Here is a 14,882-nt window from a genome sequence, read left to right on the forward strand (position 1 = left end):
CCGTACGTGCCGGGCCGGGAGCGAGGGGAGGGTCTGCGGCTCGGCGTCGCTGCAGCAAGCGCCGGCCCCGCCGCGCCGCCAGGGACCGGGTGCGGGTGCCGCCGCCGGCTCTCCGCGCCGCGCTGCTGCCGCTGCCGCTGCTGCGCGGCGATCGCCGCTGCTGGCGGGAGGGGCAGGGATGTGAGCGGCAGCGGCCGGGTCGGCTTGGCCCCCCCGCCCTTTTTTTCTTTTTTTCCCCCCTTTTTTTAAATTTTTCTCTCGCCTCCAAAAAAAGACCAAACCAGCCAGCCAACCCCAAAAAACCCAGAGGGCGTGGGGGGGGTGGGGGAATTCCGTGTCGCCGCCGCCACCCTCCGCTGGATCCCTTGTGAGGAAATTGCCATTCGCCGGCAGCGGCGGCACATCTGGGCGGGCGTATCTGGGCAAACGACGTCGGCTCCCGCCGCCTGCCTCCGACGTCCTCCAACCGGCCGAACGCATCTCACCGGACCGCTGGGGAGGCTCCTGCTCGTCAGCCCCGGGCTTCTTCTTTCGGGCTGAATCTTAAAAAAACCCTGGCAGCGCGGGGGGGGGGGGGGGGGGTTGGGGTGGGGTGGAAATAAAGGCTGCTATTTTTTTCCCTTGGGATTTATTTCATGGGGATGTGTTCAAGACAAGAGAGGATTCAGAAGGATATTGACGTTGTGATCCAAAAGTGCAAGGCGGAGAAGGACTGCCTGTTTGCAGGTGAGTTTGTCCCCGGGAGCCAGGTTGGCGGCGCGGAGGCTCCCGTCGCCGCCGGCGCCGCGCCCTCCCCAGACCGCGCTCCCGCCGTGCCCGTGCCCTTCGCCGCCGTTCCCGGCCGCGGGGCCGCTCTCAGATCCCGTCTTCCTCCTCTCCTTCCGAGGGCATATGAGGGCAGAGGAGACCAGGCGCCGGCCGGGAAGGGGGCGGGCGGGGTGGGAGGGCGGCATCCCGAGCCGGGAGCGTCGCGGCGGCCACGCAGCGCCGGGTGCAGCCCGCGGCCGAGCGCGGCTCGCCGGGCTCCGCTGCGCGGCTCTTACCGGGCGGCCGCCCTCGGCGCCTGCCCTGATCCCCAGCCCAGGCCGGTGGCACACCCAGCCGCAAACGGGGCCCTGTCCGTGCCAGCGGCCCCCACCGCCCTTCCCTGGGGATTCGCGTCGCCCCGGCGGTGCCGGTCGCGATGAGGCGTCGCAGGAGCCCGGCTGTCGGCTGCCTGTTGCCGTGTGTGACAATGGAATTCCCTGCCGTTGCCATAGCACCGGGCACTTGTTGCGAGGGGCTGGGGGGGAAATGCTGCATTTCCTCTGGCTCACCCCGACTCTCGCTTCACCGCCCCCGTGTTGGGAGGTGAATGCTGCTCCGTAAAATCTCGGGTACTTCAGCCAAAATCAGGACAAGTTGTAATAAATCAGCTCTTTGTCTTTCAGATTTCAGGTACTCAGACTCCACCTTTACCTTCACCTATATCGGAGGCTCCAAAAGGTACTTTTTTTTTACACTAATGACTCCATTTCCTGGTGGCAGTAAAATGCAGTGGTTCAATAGTGTGCCAGGTTTTTTTGTTTCCTTATCTTTTGTAAGGATGATTAAATCATCAGCCTTCGTGCAAGCGTAAACTGAGGAAGAGCTGTTGAGGGAGGTGATGAGAAAGGTGATGCTAGTCGTCAGAGGCTCATTCCTCAGAGACCTACTCTGTGAAGCTTTATGTCTTTGTTTTTTTCCCAATTTATATAGAGACAGAGAATTCCTGCCATATGTAAACCTAACAGAAAAATTGCAAAGGCATCAATGTATGGTGTAAAGTTAGTTCATGTTAAAAAGCTGGGAAAAGTTACGATTGTAATAACAGGCAGGCCAAATTTCACATCAGCATTTTACTTCAATGCATGAGAGCCATATTTGGTCCCATGGCAGATGCAAGGCTGTCTGCCGTTGACGAAATTAAATGAAATGTCAGTATAACCTAGAAGGCTAAAAAAATGTTGTATTGAATGTTTAAATATTATTTTTAAGTGAATCCAAGCTTGTGGTTATAAATTGGATTGTACCTGCACACATTTTCAAAATATATTTCAGCATTTGTTGTGCTTGTCAGTTTTCAAAAGAAATATATATGTAGAAACTTGAACACATTCTTCTTCTTTCCTGGATTGTTAGTTATAATTTACTTAAAAAGGTGCTAATTAGCTAGATTTTTAAAATTTGATGTAGCAAGAAGTTTTGCATTTATTTTTTGGTTCCTTTTTTTTAAATAGTTGCATATTTTGGGATCTGGCTGTAGGACCAGACTCCCAGATGGTCCCCAGGCTGCAGGGTTGCTCCAAAAAATGTTTTCCCACCTCACTACCTACCACTTCCTACTAAAGGAAAGGACAACTTCAGTCATTTTCAGTGAAGTAGAATATTTCACTCAGTAGCTGAGAACCTATATATTTTTGGGTTGCTCATAGTATACGTTTGCCTTCAATATTGTAATATATGCTTTGTTTTGATGTGGTTTTAAGACAGTTTTGAAAGGATTGATATTGAAACACCTCATGTGACATAAGCACCTTAGCATAGGTATGAATTCACAAAACCTTAAAGGTGTGACTGCCACGTTTAACTGTAATCACTAGCAAGCAGGGCCTAGCCCTGGTTGGCTAAGGTGATAAGGAGGGGGAGGCATGTTAACTGTCATGAAAGGCGAGAAGAATGCAAAGTCTTAAGTTTTGTTTTAATAGATAGAAAAGAGAAGAACATAGTCAATAAAGCATCGTACCAGTTGGATAATTGTGATGAATATGATAGGAGCTATCTACCATGTTTGTAACCCTAAGATAATGAAACCACAAGTTACGTAAGATCCCAGCCCTTAAAACTGTACCTTTCAGATAAAGAAACAAAAAAAGGTGGATGCCAGAATTGTAGAACTATAAAAGCCTGTATAAAAGGAACCACAGTCAGACATGCATATAGAGGTGCCAATTTCTGCATGTTCTCTTGGCATCAATAAAGGTGTGGTTTTTTTTTACAGTACCTGCTGTGGAATAGATTCCTTTGAATCAATACAGTAAAAACTACTTAACAGAGACACTATCATTTAACTAAAATGATTGAATTTTAAAGTTACTTTGAACTGTTCTCTAAACCAAATATCATAGCAAGGGAAACAGGAAGTCAAACCTGTCTATTGTTTCCATTTTCTGAGCTGAATAAAGTGAAAAGCCTAAGGACATAACTGATGGCAAACAAACTGGTTTGTCGGTGTTGAAACAAAGTGTTGGCACTTGCTCAGTGAGAAACGGAAGAGGGCCTTACATTCTCCAGCCTTGAATTTTAACAGGGGTCAGCATTTGCTTAGGTAATTGATGACTGAAAAACAGCCTCAGGACCTTGATGATTCAAGTGGAATTGAGAAGCAGAAGTTAATGCTTACAGGAATTGGTGGAAGTGGGTTGTTACTTAGAGCACACTCAAATTCCACTTTCATTTTTACATTTTGAGCACATTAAAAAAGCGTCCTTTTAGAGAAGGGTTTCATTTTCGCTGTGTTCCTTCTTTGTTTGTATTGTGATTTAGGAAGTTGTTCTGTGGTATTCCTGATGTACAATGGTGTACTGAGTGGCAGGCCTATGGCAGTAAGCTCTCATACATATGAAGTGTGTAAAATGAAAGCTATTCAGAAAAAAACTTCAGCTTCTTACATCAGAGGTGTGTAAGTGGTTTCTTCTTTGAGGAGGTTCTTGTGGAGCAGCAGCTGTAGTGCAACATGTGCAGCATGTCTCCATTACAGGGTCAACAGCAGTGACTTACATAGCGTAGCAGTTTAGGAGAGGACAAGGTCATCCTGGGACCTTCTTTTTGGCCTTTGGGTATGAGTTTTTTCTTGCTGCAGCTGTGCATTTCCTGAGTGAAAATGCTGTTTTTTGATTATTGCACTCAGGAACTATCCTGAAATGATATAGCTTCTTTTAGATTGTGGTCATGGACTCATCAGCCGATAGGCCCTGTTCAGTTGCTTCAGATACTCACCCCAATGACTTTTGTTTTTCCAGTCTACCGGAGCACAAGTGCTAGAATAATGGGCAGAGGAGTGGATGTTCACTGAATGGGTGTTCAAACCAAGAAAAGGCCTGAATGAATAAGAGTAGAAGTGGTGTGTAAGGAAGATTACAGTACTTTAGTGCTCATTATTAGCCATGCCTGGAACTAAGAATTTTTCATGCTTAGTTTCCTTTAAATGTTTTTTGGTGTTTTTTTTTTTTTTTGTGGTCAGTGTGTAATACGGCCTTTGTTTAGCCATGGTGGTTACATGGAAGAGCAGAAGCCCTAGAAAGAGGGCAATTTGTTTGAGAAGCAGGATTCTTTGGCAAATGATGATACTAGCAAGTTAACTATCTCTCTGGGTTTTCCTCAGCATGCTGTAGTTGCCTCTAGTGCCCATTATGTTTATCAGTGGTCTTAATTTATAAGCCCAGAGCTAGATTAATAGTACATTGGGGTAAGTCCATGGAAGTCAGTTTACCACAATTATTTCAGTTATTATGAGGACTTAAGGTTTATTTGTGGTTTTTTTTCCTTCAAACTGCTAAGTTTATCTGTGTGAGATTTTTTTTCTTGGGACCAGCTTCTCAGACTTTATCTCTTCAGATCCATCCAAATAGATAATGGTACAGAGGACAATTTTTTTTTGCTTATGTGGAGTTAACTGGTAATTCCATAGTAACTTAGTAGCAGTCAGACAATCCTTTTGTATTCCTTAATGCATTGTGTTCACACTTCCAAATTATTAGAGCTGTATGTCACTGCAGAGATGTGACCTGTTTTGGGAAGGTTGTAATTACCAATTTATTAGTAAAAACACGTCTTTGTGCTTAATGTGGGCACTAAGTAGAGGGCAGATTGTTTATCAGTTTAATATTTTTGTATTTCATCATCAGAAAGCAATAAGTAGGTTGATTGCTTATAAAAAGAGGTATTCAGTCTGGTGCTGTGACTGTGCAAGATTTACTCTCCTTTAACTAGAAGAAAATGTAAAAATCAGTATTTTTTTCTGCAGGGTCTAAACCAGATATTAAATTGTGAACATGTGGAGTTCTCCATTTTAAAAGAATCTCTGGTTTCCTTTTTCTGTCCCTGTATGAAACACCGTTCCTCCAGAAACCAAGCAGACTGAATGGATATGCTGATCTGTCATCTTTCAGATAAAAATGCATTCTGCCCTGAAGTTGTTTTCAGTTTATATGTCATTTGACATGCTTTACATAGAAGCAGTGCTTGGTTGTCCTGGAGAAAGATATTTTCTCTTTAGTATTTTTCCTACCCTGCTCTTTTTTTTCCCTGAGGCTAAACAAGGACATAATATCAGTCCTGAAATATTTCTTCATTCAAATACGTTCCTAACTCATTGGCAGTGAAGGACAATGACAATAAGGTCTTTCATGGGAACTAATAATGAGATCTAATATTGCAGGATATTGCAACTAGGTAAACCTGAACATACAGATTAATTTTGCCAGCAAAGTTCTAATCTCCTGTTCATGCAGCGGACTTATGTTCTGCCTTCTGTACTTCAGCACAGTGATTGTAACAGTGGCAATTCTGAAAAAGCAAGGAAATTTTGATCTGAAGTATTTGTTTTCTTTTGCTTAAAACAACCACAGTTTTGTTATCTTACATGGTTTCATTTTGAATATTTGGCTTTTTGTATTTTATTGTGGAAGTTATTGTAGTACCAGACACTCTCATGTAAAATGATGAGTTAATTTCCATTTTGCTGTAGCAGTGAAGCATTTCACAGATAGGGAGCTGTGCCACTGGAAGAGTGACTAAATTACTTGTAACTTTACAGCTAGAGATGAAACTACTACCTGAAATTCTAGCACATTACATCCACCAGGTATTTAAACCATTTGACAATGAATAGGTGCATATAACCTTTTTCTTCCCCTTTTATGGTATGCTCTATTGCTGCTTCTATGGATTTATAAAACTGCCTACATGAGAGATTCCATTTGGTGAAGAATTTTGAAATTCTAGTGTGACTCTGGTAACACTGATGTCTTTGGTATACAAAGTGGTAAAGAAAAACCTGTTTGGGATAAATGATGCATATATTAATATTGATGTTCAATTTATGTAAGATATAGGAAAAAAGAGAAAACTGAAAACTGAAAAACAGTTTTTAAACTGAAACATGTAATTGTGTCCTCTGTCAGTTTTGTTACATGGCAGTGTGCCTACTGGCTGTGCAAGAATTGGAAGGGGAAGGTGTACTGTTCCTTTTGGAAACAGCGGTAACTTGCAGAAGATGAGAGTGTTCGTGAAAGTATGGCTTACGGAGCTGAGAACTTGATTTTAATGGAATCCATTGCCCTGACTGGTTTTAGCTTAGATGTAATCAGTTTTATGCACATCCTAGGAGGGGCTGGTGCAAGCGCAGCTCATCTCCTGGTGCTGATGGCTGTGTGTAACTTTGTGTTCAGGTTATTAAGTAGGTAATTACTTTCCTAAAATCTACTCTTACAGTAAGAGAGGGGTGAAAACTAGGTACACAGCTTTTACCTAGCTATCTGTTAATTGCTATTTCAAAGTACCTGGAAATTCCTACATCTTTCAATTTTAAATTTCCTATCAAATATTACTTAATATTTTTTGCTGTTATGACACCATTTCCTACACTGTTTCCTTGAGAGAGAAGTCTGTGGTATGAGATGGGAATCTAGTTTAGCTATAACATGGCAAGAATTGTGATTTTCATTTTTTCACTAAAGATTCTGTAGTTAAGGTAATGTTGAATACAACCTGGGGTACTTAAAAATAGCAGTTTTGGATCAGGTATTACTAAAACTTCAGGTTTAGAATCTCTCTCTAAGATAAGTGTTTTCCATTCTATGAGCTTCTGTTAATGTACCTTCATTCTAACTTTATACTCCTTCTAATATTGTCTGTGTGTGGTACGTACATGAAACCTATCCATAAATTCCTGTAGACAGTTTTTTGGTAAATACTGCAAGAAGTTCAGTAGGTGTGATTTAACAAATTACTCATCCTAGAAATAGATCTAGTAGAACACAAAAGTGCATCATTAAGTCCAATGCTAAAAGGCTGTAAAAAGCAAAATTGCCACTACCATTCTGCTCACGGTGTTACTGAGCTTGCCTTATTTTGCTGGATTTGTGTCTGACAGCTCCTCCTTACCTTGCTATTAAGAAGTCTGTCTGAAATGAACTCTGTCCCCATCCCTGCATCATGTGAAAAACATGCTTCAGGGAGAGCGTGGTCTTGTGGAGACCCTGTTCAGGTCTGGTGAAGCAAGTTGCTGTCCTTTCAGCTGCCTACTGTACCGATACCAAGATCAACTACTTTAAATTGTGAACCTCTTCCTTTCAGTGAGAAAAATGTGGCTTTAGGCATTTAAATTAATGGTTTAGTTTTCATAAGTGTCAAGCTGCCGCACCACATAGCAGTCTTGGTATTAACGTTTAGCACGTTTTAAAAGCATCACAATTTTTATTGCAGGTGTTTTTGCCATACAGATTGTATGCACTGTTTTATGAATAGTTTTCCAGCACAGAGTTGGGGGAGTGCTTGAATGTCTATACAGAAAGCAATTTCAGTCACTTCTTTCTCTACTTGCATCACATATTTTAACATATTAGTACCTAAAAATAAACCTGTAGGCTGTCACTGTTAAAATGTTAATGTGGTAAGACAAATAAATTTGAAAGCAGAGTTCACTCTGCCAAAACTAATTTAGATCATTTTTCTCTGTATTGGGACTAATGCCTTTTCTGCCTTTTCCTGTTAGTCTCTACTAATTTCCCATGTATTTAATTTCTCATAAGTAAAGATAAGATACCTATTGGCATATTTTTTTCCATGGATTACTTACTGTGTAGAACATGAATTCTCATTTGAGTCAGAGTATAACCACTCCTGAGTCAAAATAGTTTCACTACCTAGAGTGAAAGTAAATTTAAATTTGCTGGGAGAGTTCACTTAAAATTAAAACTAAGAAAGGGGTGAAATGTGAGTAAATCTAAAAAATGTCCAGTGTATAATTCTGCTTTGAAATTAGATAAATCCTGTGGAAGAGGACAATTTATGTCTTCCTTGCTACAGGAGGGTGAAGATTTTTACATGTATTTCATGGAATATGCCTCATCTAAGGAAAAGGAGCAGGATCCTTTTTAGTGACTTGTAAGGGTAAACTTACTGTGCCATGTAGCGGAGCTAGAAAGTCTTACTGAAAGAAGAGAGCCCTAACAAGGTACAGAATTAACATCTCCTTCCCCTGAGAGCCCTCTGTGTGCTCACACAAGATAGCCTCCATCCCACTTCCATGGGAGGAAGAGCAAGAAAGAGCTTTGGGTAAGGAACAGTGGCAGTTGTTTCTTTTTCAAGTCAGAGTTCTCTTGGGAGTTTCACATCAGAAATTGTATTCCCCTACTCCTAGGGCACCCAAGTAAGCCATGGTCTTACGTGTGGTCATGCAAGGCACCAGGCAGAAAACAGCCTTGGTCCAGTGCTTTGAGCACCTTTCTGTACCTTGCTTGAAGGCAGAGGATCTGTGAGCCTTCCTTGTCTTCTCCTGTTTGTCACAGAAGATGGTGGTATATCCTAGCAATTAGGATGGAACTGAATTGTTCCAAGGAAGAGGTCTATAATGCTCAGTGGGATTCTGTCGGGAGCCAGGAATTAAGGGCAAAGAGGAGGCTCAAAAAATTAGGTAACCCTTCAGATGTTTTCTTCCAACCTCAAGGCACTGATCAGAAATAAAAAGGGCAACAGCTTATCACCCGGATAATGAAATACACTGTTTGCCAAAACAGAGTGCAAAAGATGGTCACATACCATTTGTAGAAAGAAGTATGTAATTAAAAGATAAATTCCTTTCAGATTGTGTAGCATTCTGCATTTCCTCTTGTGTAGGTTGCTACTTCAAATCTTGCTTTAAATAAGTGTTCCTTTTTAAGCTTTTAGAAAAGAATTTTTTTTCACATTAAGAGCCAAGCTAGAAGACAGCATTGCTTTGCACCATTAAGCTGTCACGTTTATACCTAAAAAGGTGTAAAGTGTTTGTGACAGACGCTGGTCTGGTCGCTCTCAAGTAGAAAAAATAGGCTATGGATTAGACACAGTATTTCAGGTCATTAGCTTTTCAGCAAATTACATATTTTTTTGTGTGTGTGTTTCTTATTTATTCTTCTTCCTTAATGCTGAAAAAGTAATCTTGGATAGGGAATTCTCACCCTAGAATATTCACACATACAGTAAAATGTTAAAATAATTAGGATGCTCTTCTGTCAGTCTGCAGTTGAAAAAGGTGTTGAAACCAGAAGGCATTTCATTGTAATAAAAAAGTACCTGTTGATAGTCAGCTTCTTATCTGATATACAGCTCTGAGTCTAGTTCTGCTGATGTGATGAGACTCACTTGTGTGCACAGTGATACTGCTGAATAGTTGATTTTATGCTGACTACTCATAGTGAATAGACAATTTTAGTGATTTTTTTTCTTCTGAGTGGGGAAATTCAGAATACTAGAGTTCTGTTTTCTGTCATCTTTGCAGATGTTTTATCCTTTTTGAATACTTTTGTGAATGGCTGGGGAGCTGCAATCTATCCATGGGAAAAAACTCTGTTTCATGCATGCTTATCCGGTTGCTGATGTTGCTGAGGTCAGACAGATGGCCAGTTGTCAAACTTATGCTCCTCCTCTGTCTTTCTAGCCTTAGCATCTGAAAACCTGGTTGTCATAGAGTGATGTTTTAAGAATGTAATTTTCTGGGCCATATGAAAAACCTCTTTACCTGTCATTCAGTCAGAACCAGTATAAGTTCTTAAGCTGAGTCTAAAAATGGTTCAAGATCTTTTTGTAGGTATAACCCATTAGCTGAAAGAGAAATGATGATTTTTTCTCAAAGACAATTCAGTGAAAAAACTAAAAGGATCATTCTGTTTTTTTCTATATTTAAACTGTGTGAAATCTGGTCATTTCAATATGTATTTTTGCAAATCACTGGAACATAGGAAAAAAAAGTTTTACAGTATTTCAGACCAAAAAAAATTGGCATTCAGGTATTAAAAACTTCTGGAAGACACACTTGGTTTATGCTGTAGTGCAGCAGTTACAGGCACTATCTATAGCCTTCTGTTACAGACATGGGCGTATATAGTTTACTGTTTTGATGCAGTTCTATGAATAATACATCAACTCTTATACATGGTTGTACCTGTAGTAGAGTTACAGCTGAAAACTGAACATAACTAATTCTGCTCTTTAATAAAGTATAATGTTAAAAAATTATTTTGCTGTGAAGACTTTTAACTATTCTGTAGAAAATAGCTTGTCAGACTTGGCATAAAATTTCAATACTATGATTTTGTAAACTCATACTGAAGAAAGACTACTGTTTTATCAGTGGGTGACAAGAATCGTGAAACTGGACATTTTGTTGTGTAAGGACATTTACAATTCCATGTTCTAGCTGTTGCATTTTATTTGTTAATTTTGATATTCTATTTTTAAATTATGAGTTGTGAGTAATTCTAAACTTTTAGCTAGATACAGTGAATTAGCAGAATCACATTCTCCCTGTGAATCACAGATGAGGAGGAAGCAAGTTCAGGGAGATTCCAGGCTCTTTTTGTACCTGGATTTACATCTCACTCATAATCATTTACTTCTTATGGATTGTCCCTCTTGTGATGAATAATTTCTCAATATGCTGTTCCTATGTTTAATTATCAATTATTAGATATTAAAACATACTGTTTCGCTAAAATGTATGCCTTTATTTAAGACATGAAGAAACACATTCATTCTGCAGTTCAGCAGAAAAAAACCTGACCTTTGCCAAAGGCAGCAAACACAAAGAGATATGTTGGGTAAATATATATCTTCTCTATCTAGCACTGTCTGGCTTCAAGGCAGACATGGATGTGTGGAAGATGCTGGCCTCCCAGGGGGCTGCTAAGGATTAGGCATTTGCTGTCCATGAAGAGGAGTTGTAGTTAAATGAGTCAGGATAAAAATTGCAAAAGCTATTGGTTTTATGGAGCACATAAATTGATCACCATTTGGGGTCAAGAAAAGCTGGCTACAGTCTTTATTTAATTCACCTATTAAAAAGTCATGATCAGCCAGCAGCACAGTGAGTCAAGTCTTTGATTGGAAGACCACTTCCAATAGGTGAAAGGTGGCATATATGTCTTGTGTGGCATGGCAATTTCAACAGCATATTTCCAGCATATCTCAGTGTGTGTAACTTGCAGAACTTTTGACATATGTACTGAGCAGATCATCATAAATTGCTGGCATTAATGAGCATTTTGTCCTTCTTTTTGCAGCTTACAACATATTCCTGTCTTTATTTTGTCCCAAGTTAACTTCTCTGTTGTACTTTTTGTGGTGTAACATTATTACCATATTCTCAGCTAATTTAAATTGACAAATTGCCATGGAATTTGGTGGAATCATTGCCAATTTACAGCATTGCGGACCTGTCTATAATTAAATTCATCTTGTCAAAGAAGTATAAATAGAGCAAAACTAAATATAAATGTTACCTTCTTTGCCTTCTAATAGAAAAGTTTAGTATATGCATGATAAGTTACATACCAAAGTGAAATTACACATTATTTGTGTTTGCATTTTAGGTGACAAGTAAGGACACATTGCAACAAGGCTGATAAAGTGAGATACAAAGTATGTTTTTTTAAGAATGGCTTGTATTGAAGAGAGGAGGACCAAAATGGTGCAGAGATGCCTGAAGTGATAGGGAATTGATATATTCTCCCACATAGCAAACAACTGTTCTCAGCAGTGTGGCATTTGGGTCTCAGGTTTGCATGTGTTGCAACTTGTAGGCAAAGGCCAAGACACCACAGTGGTCTCTTTTTGTTTTCAGTGCTCAGCTGAGCTTGGTGAAGGGCTGACCAGTTTGTTTGTAATGTTGATTGTCCCATGGGATACCTCTGGCACAAGAAAGACCTTATCCCACAGAAAATACCAGCTCTGTGCTCCCCCTTGGGCAATAATGATGACTTCAGTCTGCAGAAGTTAAAGAAAGTTTGTCACCAACTCTGGCTAGTTTCATTTTGTCTGTGCCACTGAGGAGCATAATCTCCTTGCAATTGTCTTCCTGTTGTCATTTTCCACCTTCTTTCTTACAGCCTTTCGTTTTCCAGAAGTGCTGTGTGTACTGATTTATCCTGACAAAAACTTTTGGTGATTGTGTTTGTATTGTTGAAGCAGACAGACATGAAACAGTTGGCCCTTCACAAGGGTGCCATGAAGGTTAAGAGTATGGAGCAGCTCTAGACCACACATCTCCCAGTTATTTTCAGTTTAGATACAGATTCTGAAACACTTGTTTCAGTTCTTCAGAACTTTCACCAGAATAATGGTTGCATGTGTTCGTTGCTGTGTGACTAGGAAAAAATCCCCCAGAAATCACTGCTGAAATAATTGCAGCTGCTGCCTGAGTTGTTTGCTGGTTTAGGTTTAAAAGTCCTTTCAAACTGGGGTGTTTTTGTAATTTTTGTTATACCTAAGTAAGTCTAAACTTTCTTAGATGTTCGGAAGTGGTGTGTATTTCAGATCTTTTAACTGTAGATGCTGCACAGGTGTAAGAGTAAATTTTAGCTTGAACTAGTAGAAGTTGCATGCTCTTAGCATGATAGAAAATGTAAAATAGAATGACAAAGGAAATAAACCCCATGTTGCCAATGTGTTTTCACATTCTCCATATTATAGACTCTTTATGCTTTAACAAGCAGCCTCTGTAGACCTTTGTGAGTCTCTCTCCAGTAACTATTTTTAAATTCTGTTCTGTAAATAAAGGAAATCTGGTATTTCAGTTAGTGACAATGAATGGTTCATTAGGTACATGGTGGTCTTAATTATCACTTTGTACACTGAGGGTGTTCACTCACAGTACTCACTTTGGCGATCATGACAATGTTCTTTTCATGTACATGGTCAGTAACATGACTGCTTGATAGTGACTTTTTACTCTCTGTAATGTTTGAGCTTTTCCTTGGTTTGATTGTGCTTTGATTTATAATAGTATAAGTCACAGATTAATTACTTGTCCTGATAGTGGAGTTTCACTAGTGTGAACTGGACACCTTGAGTACGTCTGTGATTTCTTTAAGGATCAGGCTTGAAAACCAGGTTTGTGTGTTGTGCAGATCACCAGCCCCAAAGGCAGAGTGTAGATGAGGAGTGCCCTCCACACACAGGACCCGTAGTGCCCAGGAAGTCTGTTGTGGGTGTGTACCAGTAAGTACAGCTGGAGGGGTGAGCCATGGACAGTGCCCTGCAAGCCATGGAAATGGTGGGAGTGGGAAACTCTTGTGTGTGCACCTTGCCTGAAGGCTGCTCTGTCGCACCTCTGTTAGTGCACTGGCGTCCACCTGCAGTGACCGTCCTTTTCAGAGCTTTCAGAGCAGGACAGAGAGCTGCCCCACGTGAGCTCTCCTGTCTGTGGGATAGAGCCTGGCAATCTGCCACAGGAGACTGCCCTTCCAAAAGCCTGCTGTCCTCCACTCTCAGGGCAGGTGGGACTTGAGGACTAGTGGGAGGCTGGCAGATAGCAAAGCCCTGCAGGGAAGTTTGATGGAAGTCGAGTCAAGTAAAATAAAGAATTAACTTCTAAGAAATTACACTGGGGCTGGGGGAAACATTTTGTTGTCAGCAAAAAGTGTGCCAGGCTAATAGAAGGAATTCTGTAAGTTCAGTATCAGTGAAATCTGGGAAGAAAGGAGTTGAAGAAGGATCACAGACCTTCTTTATTGCCTTTGCTTCCCAGAGGTCTTGGAGTACTTCAAGCATCGAATATTTGTTACTGAAGAGGAACTGCACACAAAGTATATCTTTGCCATTGCTAATCTTATGCAATTATCTAGCATGAACCAACCTGCAACATATGCAGCCACTCCAGACCATATCCAGTGTGTGCACACACGATTTTTGGCAAATGGTGTCAGCTTTCTTGTTAGCATTCTGTCCTTTCTCAGAGGATTTATAGATTTATAGAATACATCTGAGCTCTTCATAATAAGTTTTTTCCTTTCATTTTTTTTCTAGTTCAAATATCTGTGTATTTTTAAAAATAAACATGCAAATGAGTTTTGCCCTTCATTTCCCTGCTAAATTGTCCCAGTAGCCCTGAGGCTGGCAGAGGTTCTGCAGCATTGCTTAGGGTGTTGCTAATATGTGACTGAAGGGAGATCCTTGTCACAGGAAGAGGTTCACTGTTTCCTTTTTGTCGCTCTATGGTTGCGAAGGACTACAGAAGCGAAATCAGGAGGAAGTAGGGCAAAGAAAGACCACAGGTCGATATTCAGTTCTGTTACACCAGTTTAAAGGTGCAATCCTGCCTGTGTAGAGTAGGTGTCTTAATTAGATTGTGTTACACAGCAAAGACAGAGTAAGATGTACTTTCGTCTACAATTAATACACATTAAAAGAGAGTATGGAACAATGAAAATATCTGTTTTCTCATTATCTGTTTACCTCTTATTTTCTTTGAGTTATTTTAAATTTATTTTTAATGGCAGTAAATAATTCTGGCAAGAGTTTGAAGCTGGATGTATTACCTGCTATAGTAGTGTTATTTCCTTAACCAATACAATGCCAGGTTTTGTATTATTTTAATCTGAAGGGCTGAGCATGACTAATACCACATTTTATTCAAATTTTCTACCTTAAATTCAAGAAATAATATTTTATGCACCTGACTGATATATATTCAAGGCTCAGGTAGATAAAACGGTTGAGCCGTTCTATGCCTAATATCCTGAAGTTCCTTGTTGGGTGCAGCCTATAGCTCTGTAGGGGCTTATCATGCCAGTGATGGGGACATTAGCTGCTACTTGACTGAGTGA

General features: G+C 40.7%; 1 protein-coding gene across 2 annotated transcripts in view; it reads left to right on the forward strand.

Moving 5' to 3' along the window:
* The first annotated feature begins 337 nt into the window (after window positions 1-337).
* The window catches only part of PARP8 (poly(ADP-ribose) polymerase family member 8), a 122,769-nt gene continuing 108,224 nt past the window's right edge, over window positions 338-14,882 (forward strand). The window contains exons 1-2 of one of the 2 annotated variants that reach the window (XM_002196996.6): window positions 338-726; window positions 1,431-1,485. In XM_002196996.6, coding sequence (XP_002197032.1) covers window positions 636-726; window positions 1,431-1,485 — 146 coding nt within the window. In that variant the 5' untranslated portion in view covers window positions 338-635. The remainder of the gene's footprint in view (window positions 727-1,430; window positions 1,486-14,882) is intronic. The other variant, XM_030257350.4, reaches the window with a different exon arrangement.

Source organism: Taeniopygia guttata, chromosome Z (genome assembly GCF_048771995.1).
Source record: "Taeniopygia guttata chromosome Z, bTaeGut7.mat, whole genome shotgun sequence".
NCBI classification, from domain to species: Eukaryota; Metazoa; Chordata; class Aves; order Passeriformes; family Estrildidae; genus Taeniopygia; species Taeniopygia guttata.